This window comes from Loxodonta africana, chromosome 4, assembly GCF_030014295.1.
Source record: "Loxodonta africana isolate mLoxAfr1 chromosome 4, mLoxAfr1.hap2, whole genome shotgun sequence".
Taxonomy (NCBI): Eukaryota; Metazoa; Chordata; class Mammalia; order Proboscidea; family Elephantidae; genus Loxodonta; species Loxodonta africana.
In genome coordinates, this window is record NC_087345.1 from 126,596,270 (window position 1) to 126,620,317 (window position 24,048).

A 24,048-nucleotide genomic window follows, 5' to 3' on the forward strand; every position below is an offset into this window, starting at 1 on the left:
GTCAATCCATCTCGGTCAGGGTCTTCTTCTTTTTCACTGATCCTCTGCTTTACCGAGCATGATGTCCTTCTCCAGGGACTGCTCTCTCCTGATAACATGTCCAGAATATGTGAGACAAAGTCTTGCCATCCTTGCTTCTAATGAGCATTCCATCTGTACTTCTTCCAAGATGGATTTGTTTGTTCTTCTAGAAGTCCATGGTATATTCAGTATTCTTCACCAACACCGTAATTCAAAGGCATCTATTCTTGGGTCTTCCTTATTCATTTTCCAGCCTTTGCGATTGAAGACACTATGGCTTGGGTCAGGCATAGTCCTTAAAGTGACATCTTTGCTTTTTTAACACTTCAAAGAGGCCTTTTGTAGCAGATTTGCCCAGTGCAGTACATCCTTTGATTTCTTGACTGCTGCTTCCATGGGCGTTGATTGTGGATTCACATAAAATGAAATCCCTGACAACTTCATTATTCCCTTCGTTTATCACAGTGTTGCTTATTGGTCCTGTTCTTCTTCATATAGGCCAGCTTCTTGGATTATTTGTTTAGCATACAGATTGAATAAGTATGGTAAAAGTATACAATCCTGACACACACCTTTCCTGACTATAAATCACACAGTATCCCCTTATTCTGTCTGAACAACTGCCTCTTGATCTAAGTACAGGTTCCTCATGAGCACAGTTAAGTGTTCTGGAATTCCCATTCTTCTCAATGTTATCCATAATTTCTTATGGCCCACGATTGAATGCCTCTGCTTAGTCAGTAAAACACAGGTAAACATCCTTCTGGTATTCTCTGCTTTCAGCCAGGATCCATCTGACATCAGCAGTGATATCCCTGGTTCCACGTCCTCTTCAGAATCCAGCTTAAATTTCTGGCAGTTCTCAGTCGATGTGCTGCTGCAACCGCTTTTGAATGATCTTCAGCAAAAGTTCATTTGTGTGTGATATTAATGTTACTGTTTGATAATTTCCACATTTTGTTGGATCACCTTTCTTTGGAATAGGCAGAAATATGGATCTCTTCAGTTGGTTGGCCGGGTAGCTGTCTTCCAAATTTCTTGGCATAGACAAGTGAATGGATTTTTTGGGATTTTCTATGTATAGGATCATGTCATCTATGAATAGGGAGGGATAGATTTACTTTATCCTTCCTGAGTTGGATTCCTTTTAATTGTCTAATGTCTCTTGTTAGGGCCTCCAGTGTAATATTAGTGAGAACGGTCATCTTTATCTTATTTTGATGTTAAGGGGAGATGTCTCAGTCTTTCTCCATTGAGTATGGTATCAGCTGTGTGTGTGTGTTTAACATTTTATTGTGCTTTACAGAGCAAACTAGTTTCTCATTCAGAAATTTATGCACAAGTTGTTTTGTGCCATTGGTTGCAATCCCCCGGATGCGTCAGCACTCTCCCCCTTTATACCTTGCCTTCCCTGTTTCCTGCCCCTTCCTGCCTCCTTATCTTTGCTTTTGGGCAGGTGTTGCCCATATGGTCTCGGTATACTTGATTGATCTAAGAAGCACGTTCCTCATAGGAACTGTTTGTTTTATAGGCCTTTCTAATACTTGGCTGAAAGGTGAACTTTGGGAAGCACTTCTGTTTTGTTTTTTTAATAAATGTCCTTTATCATGTTAGGAATTTCCATTCTGTTCATAGGTTGTTGAATGATTTTATCATGAAAATATGTTGGCTTTTGTCAAATACCTTTTCTGCATTGATTGAGATAATTATATGGGTTCTTTTGCTTTTTCCATCAAAGTGCTATATTACATTGATTGATTTTCTGATATTGAATCACCTTTGTATTCTTGGGGGTAAATCCTACTAGGTCGTGTTGTATAACCCTTTTAGTATGGTGTTGGAGTTGGTTTGCTGTTACTTTATTGAGGACTTCAGCATCATAAATGATCTCGGTCTGTAGTTTTCTTGTGGTGTCTTTGCCGGGCTTGATATCACAGTATTGCTAACCTCATAGAATGCGTAAGAAAGTATTCCCATCTCTCATATTTTTTGGGAAGAGTTTAGAAGGATTTGCGTCAATTTCTCCTTAAATGTTTGGTAAAATTCCTCAGAGAAGCCATCTGGTCAAGGACTTTTATTGGTTGGAAGGTTTCTGATTGCTCATTCAGTCTCTTCACTTGTTTCAAGTCTGGTGTGGTTTTTTATTTGTTCTTAAGTAAATTTAGGTAGTTTATGTATTGCTATGAATTTGTCCATTTCATCCAAATTATCTAATTTGTTGGTGTACAGTTCATAGTATTCTCTTATAATCCTGTTTATTTCTGTAGGGTTGGTTGTAAAGTTCCAAATTTCATTTCTGAGTTTAATTATTTGCATTGTCTGTCTTTTTTTCTTTGTTATTCTAAGGAAGGGTTTGTCAATTTTGTTTGTCTTTCAGAGAAACAATTTCTGGTTTCATTGATTTTCTCAGTTGTTTTTTAATTCTCAGTTTTACTTACAGGTAGTCTCTGACTTAGCATTCCAATGACTCCATCTTAAGTTGGTTCTGACATAAGTCAAATACCTCTTTTTTTTTTTTAATTTTTTATTGTGCTTTAAGTGAAAGTTTACAAATCAAGTCAGTCTCTCACACAAAAACTTACATACACCTCGCTACATACTCCCAATTACTCTCCCCCTAATGAGACAGCCTGCTCCCTCTGTCTACTCTTTCTTTGTGTGTCCATTTCACCAGCTTCTAACCCCTTCCACCCTCTCATCTCCCCTCCAGGCTGGAGATGCCAACATAGTCTCAAGTGTCCACATGATCCAAGAAGCTCACTCCTCACCAGCATCCCTCTCCAACCCATTGTCCAGTCCAATCCCTGTCTGAGGAGTAGGCTTTGGGAATGGTTCCTGTCCTGGGCCAACAGAAGGTCTGGCGGCTTCTTTTTTTTTTTAGTTTTCATTATTGCTTTCTAAATATCAGTGTTTTGAACAGTAAATCATAGCATTGAATATCTGCAAGTGAACATCTGAGAATGTGGCAGATTATATGCTACAGCATTGTATGTGGTATATATTATTAATGATAAGATGTACCAAAAAAAAAAAAAAACACAGGCAGTCGTGTGATTCCTTCTAACTCAAATACATCTTAAGTTGAGGACTACCTGTATTTGCAAACTGATCTTTGTTATTTCTTTCTCTCTGTAGTAACTTTGGGTTTGGTTTGCTTTATTTATTTTTTTTAAGTTCTTCAAGTTGAAAAGTTAGGTTATTGTTTTGAGATCTTTCTTCTTTTTTAAGGTAGGCGTTTGCCACTGTAAATGTCCTTCTTAGTACTGCTTTCACTACCTCCCATAAGCCTTGGTATATTGTACTTCCATTTTTATTCAACTCTTAAAGTGTTTTCTGATTTCTTCCTGGACTTCTAGTTGCTTAATAGTGTGTTGTTTAATTTTCACATATTTGCTTATTTTCCAGTTTTCCTTTTGCTATTAATTTCTACTTTAACGCCATTGTGGTCAGAGAAGATACTTTATATGATTTTAATCTTTTAGAATTTATTGAGACTTGTTTTGTGACCTAGCACATGGTCTATCTTGGAGAATGATCCATGTGCACTGTAGAGCAATATGTATTATGCTGTTGCTGAAGTATTTTATATGTATCTGCTAGTTCTAGTTTATAGCATTGTTCATGTCTTCTATTTTCTTATTGATCTTCTTTCTACCTGTTCTGTTGATTATTGAAAGTCATGTATTCAGGTCTCTGTTTATTACTGTACAACTGTCTGTTTCTCCCTTCAATTCTACCAGCGTTTGCTTTATATATGTAGGTAGGGGCTCTGACGTTGGTGTGTATATATTTATATTTTTATTATCTTGATGAATTGACACTTTCATCATTATATAACATCCTTTGTCTCTTATAACAGATTTTAATTTAAAGTCTAATTTGTCAGATATCATTGTATCTACCTCAGTTGTCTTTTGGCTGCTGTGTGCATGGAATGGGAAACCCTGGTGGCCTAGTGGTTATGTGCTACTGCTGCTAACCAAAGGGTCGGCAGTTCGAATCCACCAGGTGCTCCTTGGAAACTCTATGGGGCAGTTCTGCTCTGTCTTACAGGGTCGCTATGAGTTGGAATCGACTCGATGGCACTGGGTTTTGGTTTTGGTGCATGAAATAGTTTTCCAGCGTTTCACTTTCAGATTATTTGCATCTTTAGGTCTAAAATGTGTCTGTTTTGGACAGCATATAAAAAACCATTGCTGACTGGATATCCATTTGCAAAAAAATGAAACAGGACCCATACCTCACACCATGCACAAAAACTAACTCCAAGTGGATCAAAGACCTAAACATAAAGACTAAAACGATAAAGATCATGGAAGAAAAAATAGAGACAACGTTAGGAGCCCTAATTCAAGGCATAAACAGAATACAAAATATTACCAAAAATGCAGAAGAGAAACCAGATAACTGGGAGCTCCTAAAAATCAAACACCTATGCTCATCTAAAGACTTCACCAAAAGAGTAAAAAGACCACCTACAGATTGGGAAAAAATTTTCAGCTATGACATCTCTGACCAGCGCCTGATCTCTAAAATCTATATGATTCTGTTAAAACTCAACCACAGAAAGACAAACAACCCAATCAAGAAATGGGCAAAGGATAGGAACACACACTTCACTAAAGAAGATATTCAGGAAGCTAACAGATAACATGAGAAAATGCTCTCGATCATTAGCCATTAGAGAAATGCAAATTAAAACTACGATGAGATTCCATCTCACTCCAACAAGGCTGGCATTAATCCAAAAAACACAAAATAATAAATGTTGGAAAGGCTGCGGAGAGATTGGAACTCTTATACAGTGCTGGTGGGAATGTCAAATGGTACAACCACTTTGGAAATCTATCTGGCGTTTTCTTGAACAGTTAGAAATAGAATTACCATACAACCCAGAAATCCCACTCCTTGGAATATACCCTAGAGAAATAAGAGCCTTCACACGAACAGATATATGTGCACACCCATGTTTATTGCAGCTCTGTTTACAATAGCAAAAAGCTGGAAGCAACCAAGTTGTCCATCAACAGATGAATGGTTAAATAAATTATGGTATATTCACACAATGGAATACTATGCATCGATAAAGAACAGTGACAAATCTGTGAAACATTTCATAACATGGAGGAACCTGGAAGGCATTATGCTGAGTGAAATTAGATGCAAAAGGACAAATATTGTATAAGACCACTATTATAAGATCTTGAGAAATAGTATAAACTGAGAAGAACACACACTTTTGTGGTTACAAGGTGGGGAGGGAGGGAGCGTGGGAGAGGGTTATTTACTGTTAGTAGATAAGAACTACTTTAGGTGAAGGGAAGGACAATACTCAATACACAGAAGGTCAGCTCAAATGAACTGGACCAAAAGCAAAGAAGTTTCGGGGTAAACTGAATGCTTCAAAGGTCAGTGGAGCAAGGGTGGGGGTTTGGGGACTATGGCTTAAGGGGACTTATAAGTCAATTGGCACAATAATACTACTATGAAAACATTCTGCATCCTACTTTGAAATGTGGCGTCTGGGGTCTTAAATGCTAACAAGCGGCCATCTAAGATGCATCAATTGGTCTCAGCCCACCTGGATCAAAGGAGAATGAAGAACACCAAGGTCACACGACAACTATGAGCCCAAGAGACAGAAAGGGCCACATGAACTAGAGACTTACATCATCCTGAGACCAGAAGAACTAGATGGTGCCCGGCCACAACCCATGACTACCCTGACAGGGAGCACAACAGAGAACCCCTGAGGTAGCAGGAGATCAGTGGGATGCAGACCCCAAATTCTCATAAAAAGACCAAACTTAATGGTCTGACTGAGACTAGAAGAATCCTGGCGGTCATGGTCCCCAAACCTTCTGTTGGCCCAGGACAGGAACCATTTCCGAAGACAACTCATCAGACATGGAAGGGACTGGACAATGGATTGGAGAGAGATGCTGATGAAGAGTGAGCTACTTGTATCAGGTGGACACTTGAGACTGTATTGGCATCTCCTGTCTGCAGGGGAGATAGGAGAGTAGAGAGGGTTAGAAACTGGCAAAATGGTCACGAAAGGAGAGACAGGAAGGGCTGACTCATTAGGGGGAGAGTAAGTGGGAGTGTGGAGTAAGGTGTATATAAGCTTATATGCGACAGACTGACTTGATTTGTAAATGTTCACTTAAAGCTCAATAAAAATTATTAAAAAAAAAAAAAAAAACCATTGCTGTCGAGTCCGTTCTAACCCATAGTGACCCTATAGACAGAGTAGAACTGCCCCATTGGTTTTCCAAGGAGCGGCTGGTGGATTTGAACTGCTGACTTTTTGGTTAGCAGCTAAGCTCTTAACCACTTTGCCACCAGGGCTCTGAGGCAGCACACAAAAAAACCAAACCCTTTGCCGTCAAGTGTTCCGACTCATAGCAATCTTAAGAACCATTTTAATTCCCTTCTCCTTTCCTTCTGTGGATATTTTTTAGATATTTTCTTTGTAGTTACTATGAAGATAACATTTAAAATCTTAAATTTTTAACAGCCTGATTTAAATTTATACCAGCTTAACTTCAGTAACATAAAAAATCCTATACCACTCTTCCCTCCCCCTTTATGTAGTTGTCATAAATTACGTATTTATGGATTTTGTGCTCAGTAGCATAAATTTGTAATTATATGTAGCATATTTGTCTTTTGGTAAGAGGTAACTACTAAAGTAGGAAACAAAAAAATACCATAAAGCTGGCCCTTATATTTGTCCATGAGATTACTTTTATTGTACATCTGTCTTTTGTACCTATGGCTTCAAGTTACAGTCTAGTGTCCTTTCAGTTAATATCTGAAGAACTTCTTTTCACATTTCTTGTAGGGCAGGCTTAGTTGTCCTGAACTCCCTCAACTTTTGTTTAGCTGGTAATGTCTAAATTTCACCCTCACTCTTGAAAAACAGTTTTGCCGGATATAGAATTCTTGATTGACAGTTCATTTCTTTTTGCACTTAAATATGTCATTTCACTGCATTCTGGCCTCCAAGATTTATGAGGGGAAATTGGCATTTAATTTTATTGAGGATTCCTTGTATGTGTCAATTCACTTCTCTCTTGCTGCTTTCAGAATTTTCTCTTTATTTTTGGTTTTCAAGAGTTTGACTATAAAGTCTTCCCATGTGGATCTCTTTGGGATTATCCTACTTGGAGTTTACTGAGGTTGGATTTGTAGAGTTATGTCAGTTGTGTCTATTGTCAAAAAAATTTTTTATACCGTTATTGTTAAAAATATTTTTTCTGTACTTTTCTCTCTGTGGGATTCAATGACTGCATGTTGGCTTGTTTAATGGTGTTCCACAGTTTTGTTAGGTTTTGCCCAGTTTTCTTGAACCCCCCCTTTTTCGTTTTTTGCTTTTCAGACCCAATCATTTCCATTGCCTTAAAGATCAGTTTGCTGATTGTTTCTTCTGCCAGCTCAGATTTGTTGTTCTTCCCTTCCACTAAATTTTTTGTGTCTGTTACTGTATTTTTTCAGTTCCAGTAATACCATTTGGTTCCTTTTTATAGTATCTGTCTTAGTTTCTTGGGGCTTCTGTAATACAAACAAACAAACAAACAAACACAAATGGGTGGCTTTAAAGAATGGAAATTCATTTTCTCACAGTTTTGGTGGCTAAAAGTCCAAATCAGGATTTTGACTGTGTCAGTTCCTTCATGGGCCTCTCTACCAGTTTCTATCAGCAATCTGTGGCATTCCTTTGCTCGTAGATGGGTCCTCACATGGAATCTGTCTTCTTCCTGTGTGTATCTCTTTGTCTATTCTGCTTCTTTTGTGAGACACTACTCAGAAGTGATCAGGTTTAGAACCACTCTCCACTCTGGTATGACCTCATTAATATAACAAAAGAAAATCCCTATTTATAAATGGCCATATTTACAGTACAGGGATTAGAACTTCTGCATTTCTTTTTTGAGAGCACAGTTTAGTCCATAACTTTATGTCTTTATTAATATTCTCATTTTGTTCATGTATTGTTTTCCTGGTTTCCTTTAATTCTTTGAGCATGCTCAATATTGTTGTTTTAGAGTTTTCTAGTTTGTTGGTAATCTAAGTTTCCATAGAGACAGTTTCTCTTCCTTCATCTTATTCTTTTGAATGGGCTATAATTCTCGATTTCTTAGTATGATTTGTTGTTGTTGAATCTGTGACGTTATATTACAGTGCATTGTCTCTCAGTATGTGTGTGATTTTCTCAATTCTCCTGTATACGTGGTTGCTTTTGAACGTGCTAATGTCTGCAAAAAACTACTTGATGATCACAGCCTTCAGTCTTTGTCTGCGACTCCCTTCCCAGCCCTCTGTGAGCGCCAATGTAGGCCAGACCAATCACAGCAGATACTGAACAGTCCCACAGCAGTCTTCCCTGTTCACTCCAGAGAGCAGAGGATTGGAGCCCCTCTATGAATACACAGACCATGGTCTGCCGCCTGTGGGACCTCCTTGACAGGAGGGGGAGGAGCAGAGACAGTAAGAGGAAAGCTTTCCTGCTGTTTAAAAGTCACCTTTTTCTTGTTTTAGCATATAGTTAGTTGCTGCAGTCCTCTGCTTTTCAGAGTTCTTACAGAGTATGATTACAGATTTCTAGTTCCAGTTCCCTTCCTTGATGCTCACGTGGGAGGGTTCAGATCTTAAACCTGCCCATCCCACCATCTTCCTCTCTGGTTTATTTTTCTGTTTTTAATTTTTTTCCCTCAGTTCTGTCATCTCAAATTTGAGTTTTCTAATTCTTATTTGTTGACTGGTATATTCTTTAAAAGTCTTTGAAATCAGTTTTAATTTTTATTTGTTCTGTGGCTGTGTCTTTCTGGCATGCTGTTGGTGGTTTTCCACACCATTTTGTATCTTGGAGTTTGTGGGATACGTTGTCACCTACTGTGTTGTGAATATTGTTCATGGGATTTTGGTTTTGCTATCTAGTCGTTCTGTTTTCATATAAAGGATTTGTGGAGATTTTTTTCAAAAATTACTACCACCACTGCTGCTATCTACTTAGGTGTCTTAACTGCTTTACTGTGATATGGAGAAGCTCCCTTCCAAGGTTAGGTTCTGATTTCAAAACTCTTGACAGTAGTCCTTTGCTGTGATCGGAGAAAGATTTATTACTCACATAAGTGGGGAGTTTTGAAATGAGGGGTGTAGAATGACTTTCTGGGAGGTAGTCTAGAAACAGAAAGTGAATGTGGGTATACAGGTGTTTTATAAAGGATAAGTTCAGTTGGCACAGAATTTGAAAGAGATATCTGCTAGGCATGGAATTTAAAAGAGGTAGCAATACAGCTCATGCACTTGGGAAGATGGGGGGTCAGCTTTGTCTGTAAGCTGTAGAAGGTGACAGACACGGGCAGGAATGTTGCTCTGAGGTTGCTAGCACTAAACCTAAATGCCATTCGGCTGGGAAAGGGGGGCGACCCAGTTTCTTTCCTGTGGGATCCATTTTTTGGCTTCTGTTATTGATGTGGTGTACTGCTAAAGAACTCAGCTCTGGTTTTTACCTGCCACTTTTGCTCTCAGTAGCATAATCCAGTTCCTCTTTGAAATAACTTGTGTGTCCAAGGAGAAACCAGAAGATAGGCCTATCTGGTAATCTCAGTAGAGGTGAAGAAAAATGAAGGCTATGTTGGGTTAGCTCCACTTACAGGAACAAGTCATCAGTTGGCTGGACAAATTAGTAAATGACCAAAGAATGTGAAAGGATTGACTAATAGTCCTCCTAGCTATGCTTTTGTTCAGCTCTGTTAATTACATATTTTTCACTTAAGATATTTAATTTTGTCAGTCACTCACTGAGTGTTTGATAAGTGTACCTAATTTGTACACATAGCATTAAATAGGATTTTGGGAATATAAATAAGCCAGAATTCCTATTCTCAAAAATGTAATCAGTTAAAGAGTTGCTGGATAAGTAACAGTTATAAAACAATCCAGTCGCTATTATGAGAGCATGAGGGGATTAAGGAGGCTATGAAAGGAGTTGACATTTAAATCGATTGTTAGTATAATATTTCCCCCACATGTCTATCAGTTTGTCATACTGGGGGAGCATGCGTGTTGCTGTGATGCTGGAAGCTATGCCATTGGTGTTCAGATACCAGCAGGCTCACCCATGGCAGACAGGTTTCATCTTAGCTTCCAGACTAAGGCAGACTAGTAAGAAAGACCCGGCAGTCTACTTCTGAAAAGAATTAGCCCGTGAAAACCTTACAAATAGCAGCGAAACATTGTCTGATATAGTGCAAGATAAGCCGCCCCAGGTTGGAAGGCACTCAGAAGATGACTGGGAAGAGCTGCCTCTACAAAACAGAGTCGACCTTAATGACGTGGACGCAGTCAAGCTTTCGGGACCTTCATTTGTTGATGTGGCATGACTCAAAATGAGAAGAAACAGCTGCAAACACCCATTAATAATTGAAACCTGCAATGTATGACGTATGAATCTAAGAAAACTGGAAATCGTCAGAAATGAAATGGAATGCATAAACATCAGTATCTTAGGCATTGGTGAGCTGAAATCGGCAGGTATTGGCTATTTTGAATTGGGCAATCATATGGTCTATTATGCTGGAAATGACAACTTGAAGAGGAATGGCATTGCATTCATTGTCAAAAAGAACATTTCCAGATCTGTCCTGAAGTACATTGCTATTAGTAATAGGGTAATATCCATACGCCTACAAGGAAGTCCAGTTAATAGGCACCAACCACCAAGGCCAAGGATGAAGAAATTTAGGCACCAACCACCAAGGCCAAGGATGAAAAAATTGAAGATTTTTTACCAGCTTCTACAGTCTGAAATTGAACATGCAATCAGGACGCATTGATAATTACTGGTGATTGGAATGCGAAAGTTGGAAGGAGAGGTAGTTGGAAAATACAGCCTTGGTGGTAGAAACCATGCTGGAGATCTCATGATAGAATTTTGCAAGACCAACTTGCAAGACTTCTTCATCGCCAGTACCTTTTTCACCAACATAAACAGTGACTATACACATGGACCTCGTCCAGTGGAATACACAGGAAATGAATCAACTACATCTGTGGAAAGAGATGATGGAAAAGCTCAATATCATCAGTCAGAACAAGGCCAGGGGCTGACTGTGGAACAGCCAGCAGTTGCTCATATGCAAGTTCAAGTTGAAATTAAAATTAGATCAAGTCCGCGAGAACATAATCCCACCTGAATTTAGAGTATATGCCACCTGAATTTAGAGACCATCTGAAGAATAGATTTGACACATGAAACACTTATGACCAAAGACCGGGCGAGTTGTGGAATGACACTAAGGATATCACACATGAAGAAAGCAAGAGGTCATTAAAAAGATAGGAAAAAAAGACCAAAATGAATGTCAGAAAAGACTCTGAAACTTGTTCTTGAACTTCGAGCATCTAAAGCAAAAGAAAGTAATGAAGTAAAAGAACTGAACAGAAGATTTCAAAGGCTGGTTTGAGAAGACAAAATAAAATATTATAATTACATGTGCAAAGAGCTGGAGATAGAAAACCAAAAGGGAAGAATATGCTCGGCATTTCTGAAGCTGAAAGAACTAAAGAAAAAATTCAAACCTTAGGTTGCAATAGTGAAGATTCTATGGGGGAAAATATTAAACAACACAGGATCCATCAAAAGAAGATGGAAGGAATATACAGAGTCGTTATAGCAGAAAGAATTGGTCGACGTTCAACTGTTTCAAGAGGTAGCAAATGATCAGGAACAGATGGTATTAAGGAAAGAAGTCTAAGCTTCACTGAAGGCATTGGCAAAAAACAAGGCCCCAGGAATTGAGGGAATATCCATTGAGATGTTTCAAGGAACGGATGCAGTGCTGGAAGTGCTCACTCGTCTATGCCAAGAAATTTGGAACACAGCTACCTGGCCAACTGACTGGAAGAGATCCATATTTATGCCTGTTCCCAGGAAAGGTGGTCCAACCGAATGTGGAAATTATCAAACAATATCATTAATACCACATGGAAGCAAAATTTTGCTGAAGATCATTCAAAAGTGGCTGCAGCAGTATATCCACAGGTAACTGCCGGAAATTCAGGCCGGATTCAGAAGAGGACATGGAATAAGGGATATTGTTGCTGATGTCAGATGGATCCTGGCTGAAAGCAGAGAATACCAGAAAGATGTTTACCTGTGTTTTATTGACTAAGCAGAGGCATTCGACTGTGTGGATCATAAATTATGGATAACGTTGAGAAGAATGGGAATTCCAGAACACTTAATTATGCTCATGAGGAACCTGTACTTAGATCAAGAGTCAGTTGTTCGGACAGAACAAGGGGATACTGCAGGTTTACAGTCAGGAAAGGTGTGCGTCAGGGTTCTGTCCTTTCACCATACCTATTCAATCTGTATGCTGAGCAAATAATCCAAAAGCTGGACTATATGAAGAAGAATGGGGCATCAGGATTAGTGGAAGACTCATTAACAACCTGAGATATGCAGATGACACAACCTTGCTTGCTGAAAATGAAGAGGACTTGAAGCACTTACTGATGAAGATCAAAGACCACAGCCTTCAGTATGGATTATACCTCAGCATAAAGAAAACAGAAATCCTCACAACTGGACCAATAAGCAACATCATGATAAACGGAGAAAAGATTGAAGTTGTCAAGGATTTCATTTTACTTGGATCCACAGTCAACCAACACCCACAGAAGCAGCACTCAAGAAATCAAAAGACGCGTTGCGTTGGGCAAGTCTCCTGCAAAGGACCTCTTTGCACTGTTGGAAAGGAGAGATGTTATCTTGAGGACTAATGTGCACCTGACCCAACCCATGGTATTTTCAGTTACATCATGTGCATGTGAAAGCTGGAAAATGAATAAGGAAGAGCGAAGAAGAATTGTTGCCTCTCAGTTGTGGTGTTGATGAAGAATATTGAATATACGATGGACTGCCAAAAGAACAAACAAATCTGTCTTGTAAGAGGTACAACCAGAATGCCCCTATGCTCCTTAGAAGCAAGGATGGCGAGACTGCATCTTACATACTTTGGACATGTTAGGAGGGATCAGTCTCTGGAGAAGGACATCATATTTGGTAAAGTACAGGGTCAGTGGAAAAGAGGAAGACCCTCAACCAGATAGGTTGACACTGGCTGCAACAGTGGGCTCAAGTGTAACAATTGTGAGCATGACACAGGACTGAGCAGTGTTTCGTTCTATGGAACACAGGGTCGCTATGATTTGAATCAGACTCGACGGCACCTAACGACAGCAACAAGAAACATGATATTTGTTTCCAATAGCTGTTGATTTTAAGAATTTTTTGATTTAAAAACTACCACATGTAATGTTCACCTCAGATGGAGAATGTACCCCCATGTTAGGAATATTAAAATATTGAAAATGTGTGTTCTAAAATTATGGAATCGTTTATGAAACGTTTACCAAGTATCAAGTATAATGCCAAATGCTTTTTATGAAACGTTTACCGAGTATCAAGTATAATGCCAAATGCTTCTGAATATATTATCTCATTTAATCTTTATAGTAGCTCATTGAGGGTAGATTATTATCTTCTATTTACTGATTAGAAAGTCAGAGCTTGCAGAAACGATGCAAGTACTGTCAGAGCAGAGAATTGAACTCAGCTCTGATTTCGAATCCTGTGGTTTCAGTCGGTATATAAAAGGAGTATATCCTTCAGGGATAGATTTTGTTTTTCCCGTTTATTCTCCTGTGTCTAACACATTCAGGTGAATTTTACCTTTTTATTTGATGAAATACAAAGGAATTTTTTGGTTTGTTTGGTAGACTATTTGTGCTAATTGTGTCTTTAATTTTTTAAAATTCTGGCCTGAATTGATAACAAATTAGACTAGGACCATTCCATGTATATAACAGATACTAATCCTACTTAGATAAAAAGAATCTCATCGCTTTCAAATTTAATATACGGGTGGTAGTCTCAGGAGGCAGTGGTGATTCCATGATAGAATTCTCATCTACCAAGTGGGAGACCCAGGTTGATTTCTGGCTATCACCCATCTGTCAGTGGAGGCTTGTATGTTGTTATAATGCTGAACAAGGAGCTCTGGTTGGCATTTTGAACCCACCCAGCTGCTCCTTGGGAGAAAGACTTGGCAGTCTGCTTCTGTAAAGATTACAGCCAATAAGAAAACTTTCTGCATCCCACTTTGCTGAGAGGCGTCTGGGGTCTTAAACGCTAGCAAATGGCCATTTAAGATGCATCAAGTGGTCTCAACCCATCTGGAGCAAAGGAGAATGAAGGACACCAAAGACATACGGTAAAGATGAGTCCAAGGGACAAAAAGGGCCACATAAACCAGATACTCCATCAGCCTGAGACCGGAAGAACTAGATGGTGCCCGGGTACTACAGATCACCGCCGTGACAGTGAACAATTGGAGCAGGAGAATAGTGGGATGCAGATTTCAAATTCTTGTAAAAAGACCAGACTTAATGGACTGACAGAGACTAAAGGGACCTTGGAGGTCATGGTCCCCAGACCCTTTGTTAGCCCAAGATTGAAACCATTCCCGAAGCCAACTCTCCAGACAGGGACTGGACTGAACTATTAGATAATGATAGTGGTGAGGAGTGAGCTTCTTGGCTGAAGTAGACACATGAGACTATTTGGGTAAGTCCTGTCTGGAGGCGAAATGAGAAGGCAGAGGGGGACAGGAACTGCTTGAATGGACACAGGGAATACAGGTTGGCGAGGAGGAATGTGCTGTCTCATTAGGGGGAGAGCAGCTAGGAGTACCTAGCAAGGTGTGTATGTGTAACTTTTTGTATGAGAGACTGACTTTGATTTGTAAATTTTCACTTAAAGTGCAATAAGTAAATTAATTAATTAAAACAAAAATTACAGCCAAGAAAACTCCTGTGGGGCACTTCCACTCTTTTCACATGGGGTCGCTGTGAGTCGGAATCAGTCTGATGGCACCCACCAGCCACAACAACATGGTGCTGAACAGGTTTCAGTGGGGCTCGCAGACTCAGCCAGCCTGGGAGGGAAGTCCTGGTGGTCCGCACCTCACACCAGCCGGTGAGAACGCTGTCAGCTCCGGCAGTCTGACCCTGTCGTCCACGGGGCTGTCCCGACGGTGGCTGGGAGGGAAGTCCTGGTGGTCTGCACCCCAGACCAGCCGGTGAGAACGCTGTCAGCTCCGGCAGTCTGGTCCTGTCGTCCACGGGGCTGTCCCGACGGTGGCCGGGAGGGAAGTCCTGGTGGTCCGCACCTCAGACCAGCCGGTGAGAACACTGTCAGCTCCGGCAGTCTGGTCCTGTCGTCCACGGGGCTGTCCCGACGGTGGCTGGGAGGGAAGTCCTGGTGGTCCGCACCTCACACCAGCCGGTGAGAACGCTGTCAGCTCCGGCAGTCTGGTCCTGTAGTCCACGGGGCTGTCCCGACGGTGGCTGGGAGGGAAGTCCTGGTGGTCCGCACCTCACACCAGCCGGTGAGAACGCAGTCAGCTCCGGCAGTCTGACCCTGTCGTCCACGGGGCTGTCCCGACGGTGGCTGGGAGGGAAGTCCTGGTGGTCTGCACCCCAGACCAGCCGGTGAGAACGCTGTCAGCTCCGGCAGTCTGGTCCTGTCGTCCACGGGGCTGTCCCGACGGTGGCTGGGAGAGAAGTCCTGGTGGTCCGCACCTCACACCAGCCGGTGAGAACGCTGTCAGCTCCGGCAGTCTGGTCCTGTCGTCCACGGGGCTGTCCCGACGGTGGCTGGGAGGGAAGTCCTGGTGGTCCGCACCCCAGACCAGCCGGTGAGAACGCTGTCAGCTCCGGCAGTCTGACCCTGTAGTCCACGGGGCTGTCCCGACGGTGGCTGGGAGGGAAGTCCTGGTGGTCCGCACCTCACACCAGCCGGTGAGAACGCTGTCAGCTCCGGCAGTCTGGTCCTGTCGTCCACGGGGCTGTCCCGACGGTGGCTGGGAGGGAAGTCCTGGTGGTCCGCACCTCACACCAGCCGGTGAGAACGCTGTCAGCTCCGGCAGTCTGGTCCTGTAGTCCACGGGGCTGTCCCAACGGTGGCTGGGAGGGAAGTCCTGGTGGTCCGCACCTCACACCAGCCGGTGAGAACGCTGTCAGCTCCGGCAGTCTGACCCTGTCGTCCACGGGGCTGTCCCGACGGTGGCTGGGAGGGAAGTCCTGGTGGTCTGCACCCCAGACCAGCCGGTGAGAACGCTGTCAGCTCCGGCAGTCTGGTCCTGTCGTCCACGGGGCTGTCCCGACGGTGGCTGGGAGGGAAGTCCTGGTGGTCTGCACCCCAGACCAGCCGGTGAGAACGCTGTCAGCTCCGGCAGTCTGACCCTGTCGTCCACGGGGCTGTCCCGACGGTGGCTGGGAGGGAAGTCCTGGTGGTCTGCACCCCAGACCAGCCGGTGAGAACGCTGTCAGCTCCGGCAGTCTGGTCCTGTCGTCCACGGGGCTGTCCCGACGGTGGCTGGGAGGGAAGTCCTGGTGGTCCGCACCTCACACCAGCCGGTGAGAACGCTGTCAGCTCCGGCAGTCTGGTCCTGTCGTCCACGGGGCTGTCCCGACGGTGGCTGGGAGGGAAGTCCTGGTGGTCCGCACCTCACACCAGCCGGTGAGAACGCAGTCAGCTCCGGCAGTCTGGTCCTGTCGTCCACGGGGCTGTCCCGACGGTGGCTGGGAGGGAAGTCCTGGTGGTCCGCACCCCAGACCAGCCGGTGAGAACGCAGTCAGCTCCGGCAGTCTGACCCTGTAGTCCACGGGGCTGTCCCGACGGTGGCTGGGAGGGAAGTCCTGGTGGTCCGCACCTCACACCAGCCGGTGAGAACGCTGTCAGCTCCGGCAGTCTGGTCCTGTCGTCCACGGGGCTGTCCCGACGGTGGCTGGGAGGGAAGTCCTGGTGGTCCGCACCCCAGACCAGCCGGTGAGAACGCTGTCAGCTCCGGCAGTCTGACCCTGTAGTCCACGGGGCTGTCCCGACGGTGGCTGGGAGGGAAGTCCTGGTAGTCCGCACCTCACACCAGCCGGTGAGAACGCTGTCAGCTCCGGCAGTCTGGTCCTGTCGTCCACGGGGCTGTCCCGACGGTGGCTGGGAGGGAAGTCCTGGTGGTCCGCACCCCAGACCAGCCGGTGAGAACGCTGTCAGCTCCGGCAGTCTGACCCTGTCGTCCACGGGGCTGTCCGGACGGTGGCTGGGAGGGAAGTCCTGGTGGTCCGTACCTCAGACCAGCCGGTGAGAACACTGTCAGCTCCGGCAGTCTGGTCCTGTCGTCCACGGGGCTGTCCCGATGGTGGCTGGGAGGGAAGTCCTGGTGGTCCGCACCTCAGACCAGCCGGTGAGAACACTGTCAGCTCCGGCAGTCTGGTCCTGTCGTCCACGGGGCTGTCCCGACGGTGGCTGAGGAGGGAAGTCCTGGTGGTCCGCACCTCAGACCAGCCGGTGAGAACACTGTCAGCTCCGGCAGTCTGGTCCTGTCGTCCACGGGGCTGTCCCGACGGTGGCTGAGGACAATCGTCTTAAAGATCGGCAGATAACCGTGAGGACCTAAATATTGAATCATCTTTTCTCAAATATGTAACACTTTCTGTTTCTCTTTAGTTGCTTACATGTTTATTTTTCTTTTTTTTTCTGAGTAGTTAAAATGTTCCTTTATCTAGGCTCGGCTATATGGAAATCACGGGTTTATGAAAATATGAAAGCATTTATTTTATTGAGTACTGTTTTGAAATGCAAAATCCAATTTATTCATTATTCGAGAGTATTTACTAATTATGTAACTCTGCACAACACTCTCCTACGTTCTGTGCCTTGAGAACTAAAATCAGGCTCTCTTCTTTTCCTTTTATATAGTATGTATTGCTTGTGGAAGTTTTGGATCTGTTTTGTTTCTTGAGTACATCTTTTAGTGGCATAACTTCCTTTGGCTGGGTGACTTGAAAAGGTTAAGTAAAAGTATAGCAAAAAGCCGGCTGAGATGCTCGTTTGGGTAGGCGGGGTTTGCAGGAGGATTGCTACCTGAACGCTTTGTAGCCCCATGTGTGCGTTTTTACTCTCAGTTATCAAAACTGTGAAAAGTGATGGGAGAAGCAGGCTCAGATTCTTTTTTTCTTCCACCCTAAGTAGGGAAAAGTCCGTTGCTGATTTAAATATACTTCCCATTGCCAACTGCAGTTTTGGGGATTTTTTCTTATTACTCACCTTTCTTTTTCTGATAGAGTGAATTATGTGGCAGGATAGACGATGTGAGTAAGAGGTGGTGATTGAGGACTGGGAACTGACAGCAGTGCTAACTCTTGGGCTTCTTTCTGTCTGTAGGTTGTGGTGATTCTGGGGCCTGCTGCCAAGTTAAGGATCGCTCTGAAGTGCTTGGTTGGGGTCTTTGTTACTTTAGAAAGAAATGTGACATTATGAAAAGATATTCGAATTTACTATGTGAATCCTTTTTCATATGTGTTTTTGACCTTTAGATACGCGTTACTCAGTACTTGGCTGTGTTAATTTGGATAATAAGATCATTTTAATGGGAGAGATGAACTTATGATAAAAGAAGAAAATTTAGAAATAAGTTTGGGTTTTTCTCTTTGTGTTAACAGGCAGGCAGTGGTTAAAGGTTCCCTTCCACATCCTTTTGCCTTGACGTTGTTTGAGGACACATTGTACTGGACTGACTGGAATACACACTCCATTTTGGCTTGCAACAAGTACACTGGCAAGGGCCTGCGTGAAATCCATTCTAACATCTTCTCTCCCATGGATATACATGCCTTCAGCCAACAGAGGCAGCCAAATGGTAAGTGATCTTGATTTTCAAATTGTATGTTGGAAGAGCTTTGTAGCACTCTAGGGTCTGGCTTTCTCGTGAGCGGCAGGAGAAGGGAGGACAGATCCAAAATATAAATCAAATTAAACAACAGCCTAAATCATGTATAGCTTGGTATCTAGCACTACAGACCACCTCAACCTTTGTTTGAGAAGGGTGGTACGGAGATAGAGATGAAAGAAAGAAAATAAAAAATTGAGATGGCTGAAATGTTAAGCTTGTACACAAATGTATTTCTTATATTATTTCTGTTCAGTGTGTGTTCGAATGTGTGTCATGTGATTGTATTTAAAGAAAAAATAAATACTTTTCTTGAATGGAAACCTCTGTTAACCTAGCTGGTGGATTTAAGTACTTCAACTTGCTGAGTAAAATACCTCCTTAACCTTTTCTATGTGCACTCCACTTCCCTTTTTCTTGCTTCTATTTGGTCAAACTTTAGTTATTTATAATGACTTGGGCTGTGACTGCTGGCAACATTGAACGAAAAGAGGTCTGGAATTAGGTTTAAAGGGAGTATGAGAATGTTAAGCGTTTGGCACTTGTGTATAAATAAATGTCTGGCATGTGTCTGAGTGTATTTCAGATTGTGTTTCCATAGCCAAAAATGAAGGGTTTTTGGATTATGCATTGCTTTGTATTAGCTCCTTCCATTTATGGGGAGATAGTCAAATATTATTACCCAAATTATGGATAACTCTATGAAGAATAAGAATTCCAGAACATTTAATTGTGCTCATGTGGAACTTCTACTAGCCAAGAGGCAATTGTTTGAATAGAACAAGGGGATACTGCATGGTTTAAAATCAGGAAAGGTATATGTCAGGGTTGTTTCCTTTTACCATACTTATTCAGCCTCTATGCTGAGCAATAATCCAAGAAGCTGGGCTATATGAAGAAGAATGTGCTATCAGGGTTGGAGGAAGACTCATTGACAGTCTGCAGTAAGCAGATGATGCAACCTTGCTTGCTGAAAGCAAAGAAAACTTGAAGCACTTACTGATGAAGATCAAAGACTACGACCTTCAGTATGGATTACACTTCAACATAAAGAAAACAAAAATCCTCACAACTGGAGCAGTAAGTAACATTGTGATAAATGAAAATATTGAAGTTGTCAAGGATTTCATTTTACTTGGATCCACAATCAATGCCCATGGAAGCAGCAGTCAAGAAATTAAAAGATGTATTACATTGGGCAAATCTGCTGCAAAAGATCTCTTCAAAGTATTTAAAAGCAAAGATGTCACTTTGGTGACTAAATTGCACCTGACCAAGCCATGGTGTTTTTAAGCATCTGATACGCATGCAAAAAGTGGACAATGAATAAGGAAAACTGAAGAAGAATTGATGCCTTTGAATTATGGTGTTGGCGAAGAATGTTGAATATACCATGGACTTCAGAAGAATGAACAAATCTGTGTTGGAAGAAGCACAGCCAGAATGCTCATTAGAAGCAAGGATGACAAGACTTTGTCTCACGTACTTTGAACATGTTGTCAGGAGGGCCTCGTCCCTGGAGAAGGACATAATGCTTGGTAAAGTAGAGGGTCAGTGAAAAAGAGAAAGACCTTCAACAAAATGGGTTGACATTGGCTGCAAAAATGGGCTCCAACAAAGCACTGATGGTGAGGCTGGCTCAGGACCAGGCAGTGTTTCATTCTGTTATACATAGGATCACTATGAGTTGGAACCCACACGACTGCACTTAACAGCAATAACAGTCAAATATTAAATGCACTGCATTGGAATCTGGTGATCATGAAGCTCATAAAAATGTTTTTAAACATGTCTGCTATGAGTTGGAATTGACTCGATGGCACTGGGTTTGGTTTTTGTGTGTGTGTGTGTCACTCTTGTTACAAAAGAAAAAGTTTGGTCACTGATATGAATTTTCTATTCTCCATTGCTAACCCACGATAAAGGGAGAAAAATTTCCCTGTTGTTTTAGGGCTATTGTTGGGCCTTTATATTTTACTAGTTTGAGAATTTATAGTTATCTTTGATACTGTTCTTTTATCTTTCATATTCCATTGGTCTCAATTTTATGCTGATTTTTTTCCTATGAATATTATTTAAATCCTGCCCTTTCTGTCAGTTTCCATCATTTCTGTAAGTTTACTAATCAGGCTTCTCTGCTTTTCAGTTTTCACACTTTTAATCCATTCTACTTATCCCTTCCGTATCGATCTTTTCAAAGCATTATTTTCCAATTTTCTTACTACTTTGCTTGGCTTTCAGTGACCTCCACCACTATCTGTCCCCATTCTCTGTGCTCATCCAACACTGTTCCTGTTAGTCAGCAGAAATCTTAACTTCCCAGTTAGATTATTCACCTTAATATCTCAACCAGTGTATAGCCTCTAAGCTTTCATTGATATAGTTTTACCACATTTGAAATGTTCTCTCATTAAGCCTCCTGTCATGTCCTACATCCTCCATGACGCCTTTCAATTCTGGAATGCTCAGTGTTCTTTTGTTTTTTCCATTTAACTCTGCTCATTTATAATCTATAATGTGTAAAATAGCATGTAGTTTAATTCTTTTTATTATTTTCTAGTTTTACTGTATGTTAATTTTGACTTACTAGATTGTAAGCTCTTTCAGGCTAGGGACCCCCTGCTTTACTTTTTGTGTATTCCCCTTTGGATATAAAACACTGAGTTCTTGTTGATTAATTCCCTTCCTTGCTAATGGTCTGGTAGTCAAGCATTTGGATGACACTTGGTAATAATTTTGGTTTATCACAGTTGCTCGTGTTATGGTTGTTAACCTTTGTGTACCTAGAGTGAGGGAAGTCATCTGTACTCATTGATGTATTAATCAGTGTGATTTATATTTGACAGCTACAAATCCATGTGGAATTGATAACGGTGGTTGTTCCCACTTGTGTTTGATGTCTCCAGTCAAGCCTTTTTATCAGTGTGCTTGTCCAACTGGGGTCAAACTCCTGGAGAATGGAAAAACCTGCAAAGATGGTAAGAAGATAGTTTCCAAGAAGGAAAAAAAATTAGATAACAATTGAGTTTTTTATGATTTATTTCTCTATAATCTGTAGGTGACAGTACTTTGGGAGACTAGTCAGTCTCACAGTTTTCACAAATGGTTTTATATAACAAGTGTTTTATGTCATAATTTGATTGTGATTTACAAATTAGTATTTTAAGTAACATGCTTTTTTTTTTTAATTAAAAGCACTGTTTTTTCTGTTAAATCTCACATCATTGATATCACAATTGATTCTCATGGATATGAGTATCATATCCCATAAAGAATAATTTTTTTAACAATAGTACTTCTAAATAAAGTGCAAGGAAAAATGTTTATTAAACTTTTGCCTATAAAGAATATCATAAGGCATAAATAGATATATTTTCTAAAAAATATTGAAGGATAATCTCAAATTATCATTTTAACAACAGAGAAGTGCTTTCAGAAGAAGGAAAAAATTCCATGTTGTACTGTTTAAAGCAACTCCTTTTTATACTTAACAACCACACTTTGCCTCTTCTCCTTACTCTCATAATTTCCTATGGAGAAGAGAGATGTTGGAGAAGTACACTGATTTAGGACACTTCAGGGAACTTCTGGTTTGGGAGAACACCAGTTCTTGTCTTCTCTTTTTCTTCTTAATGTGAATGTTTTTCTTCATTCTTATCTCTCTGGACCACCATCTGTTTCTCTACCACCGGCAAGACCTGGTAAGAAAATTGTTATACTTAGCAGGATCTTTTTCTTAACTCTGAAATGCAGAAGCCTTTATTTAGGAGCGTGTTAGAGAGTTCCTGGCAAGAGGATCAGGGAGCTGCAAAGATGGAATTGGGTTCGTGTACAGGATGTTTGTCATGACTTGGCATTGATAAATTGTCCTCATAGTCAAAGGTGAAGCTGGCTGACTCTTGTCAGCGGTTTCCATGGCAAACAATAATTTGGTTTCAATTTAAAACAAAAGGTTTTTGTAATGTTGCTTTTTTTGTTTAAAAATGTAGCCTGACTTTAAAACAGAGGATTTATTTTACTCCCTTACAGCAGTACAGATGCTTGTGTTTAACCAGCATTTTGAATTTCAGATATGCAGTTGGCTCATAGTGGCATAGTCGCCTTAAATTCTTTATTTTGTTTTGATCACCTTGCTCAAATTAACAACTCCACCTTCTTTGACTTCTTTGTTTGCAAAGTTTTGAGCTGGCTCCCTTGGGAAGTTAAGAGGGGCAGTAAATTATACAAAGTTATTCCTACCTGGAGTCTGCTATGGCATACTGGCCTGTATTTTCTCCAAATCATAGTTCGTTTATAATTAGTACTATAGTCAAAAGGAAACCCTGGTGGCGTAGGGGTTAAGAGCTGTGGCTGCTAACCTAAAGGTCAGCAGTTTGAATCCATCAGGCGCTTGTTGGAAACCCTACGGGGCAGCTCTACTCTGTCCTGTAGAGTCTCTATGAGTCGGAATCAACTAGACAGCAACGGGTTATAGTCAAAAAGCTAATGTTGAGAGGCCTCACTCCTCTTCTTAGTTTCGTCTACTATAATTCCAGGTTGCTGGTTGAAGTGAATTTGGCAAAAAAAAAAAAAACAAAAGCAAAAAACTTTGGACTCAATTCTTTGGCTGCAGATCTTTTCTTGTGCTTTCAGTTGTCAATCTGTTTGCTATCCTTTATTAGCCGCTTATAGTTAGATTGTTGTTTTGCTGGTGATTTAATAGAACATTAAAAATCAAAACAAAAACTATAGAGCTGATATCCTTATTCTCAGCTATATTTTTATTGAATCCTAATTTGGGTTCAGAACATTTCCTAAATAATCAGATTTGAAGCTTAGTGAAATGAAAATTTAAAAGATTTTCTTTTCTAGTAATAGTAATAATAATACATTAGCTATTATTTAAATCGTAGCTAATGTATTATTATTACTATAATAGTAATCATTAGCTATTATTTAAATCGGAAACCGTGGTGGTATAGTGGTTAAGTGCTATGGCTGCTAACCAAAGGGTCGGCAGTTCAAATCTGCCAGGTGCTCCTTGGAAACTCTAGGGGGCGGTTCTACTCTGTCCTATAGGGTTGCTGTGAGTCGGAATCGACTCGAAGGCACTGGGTTTTGTATTATTTAAATCAATTACCACCGAATTGATTCTAACTCATGGTGACCCTGTGAGAGTCAGAGTAGAAGTATGCTCCATAGGGCTTTCAATCGCTGAGTTTTTGGAAATAGGTTGCCAGGCATT

General features: G+C 41.5%; 1 protein-coding gene across 4 annotated transcripts in view; it reads left to right on the forward strand.

Moving 5' to 3' along the window:
* LRP6 (LDL receptor related protein 6) overlaps positions 1-24,048 on the forward strand; it is a 165,529-nt gene that overhangs the window by 75,594 nt on the left and 65,887 nt on the right. For all 4 annotated transcript variants that reach the window (XM_064284559.1, XM_010594981.3, XM_064284558.1 and 1 more), the window contains 2 exons: positions 18,598-18,794; positions 21,671-21,802. In XM_064284559.1, coding sequence (XP_064140629.1) covers positions 18,598-18,794; positions 21,671-21,802 — 329 coding nt within the window. The remainder of the gene's footprint in view (positions 1-18,597; positions 18,795-21,670; positions 21,803-24,048) is intronic.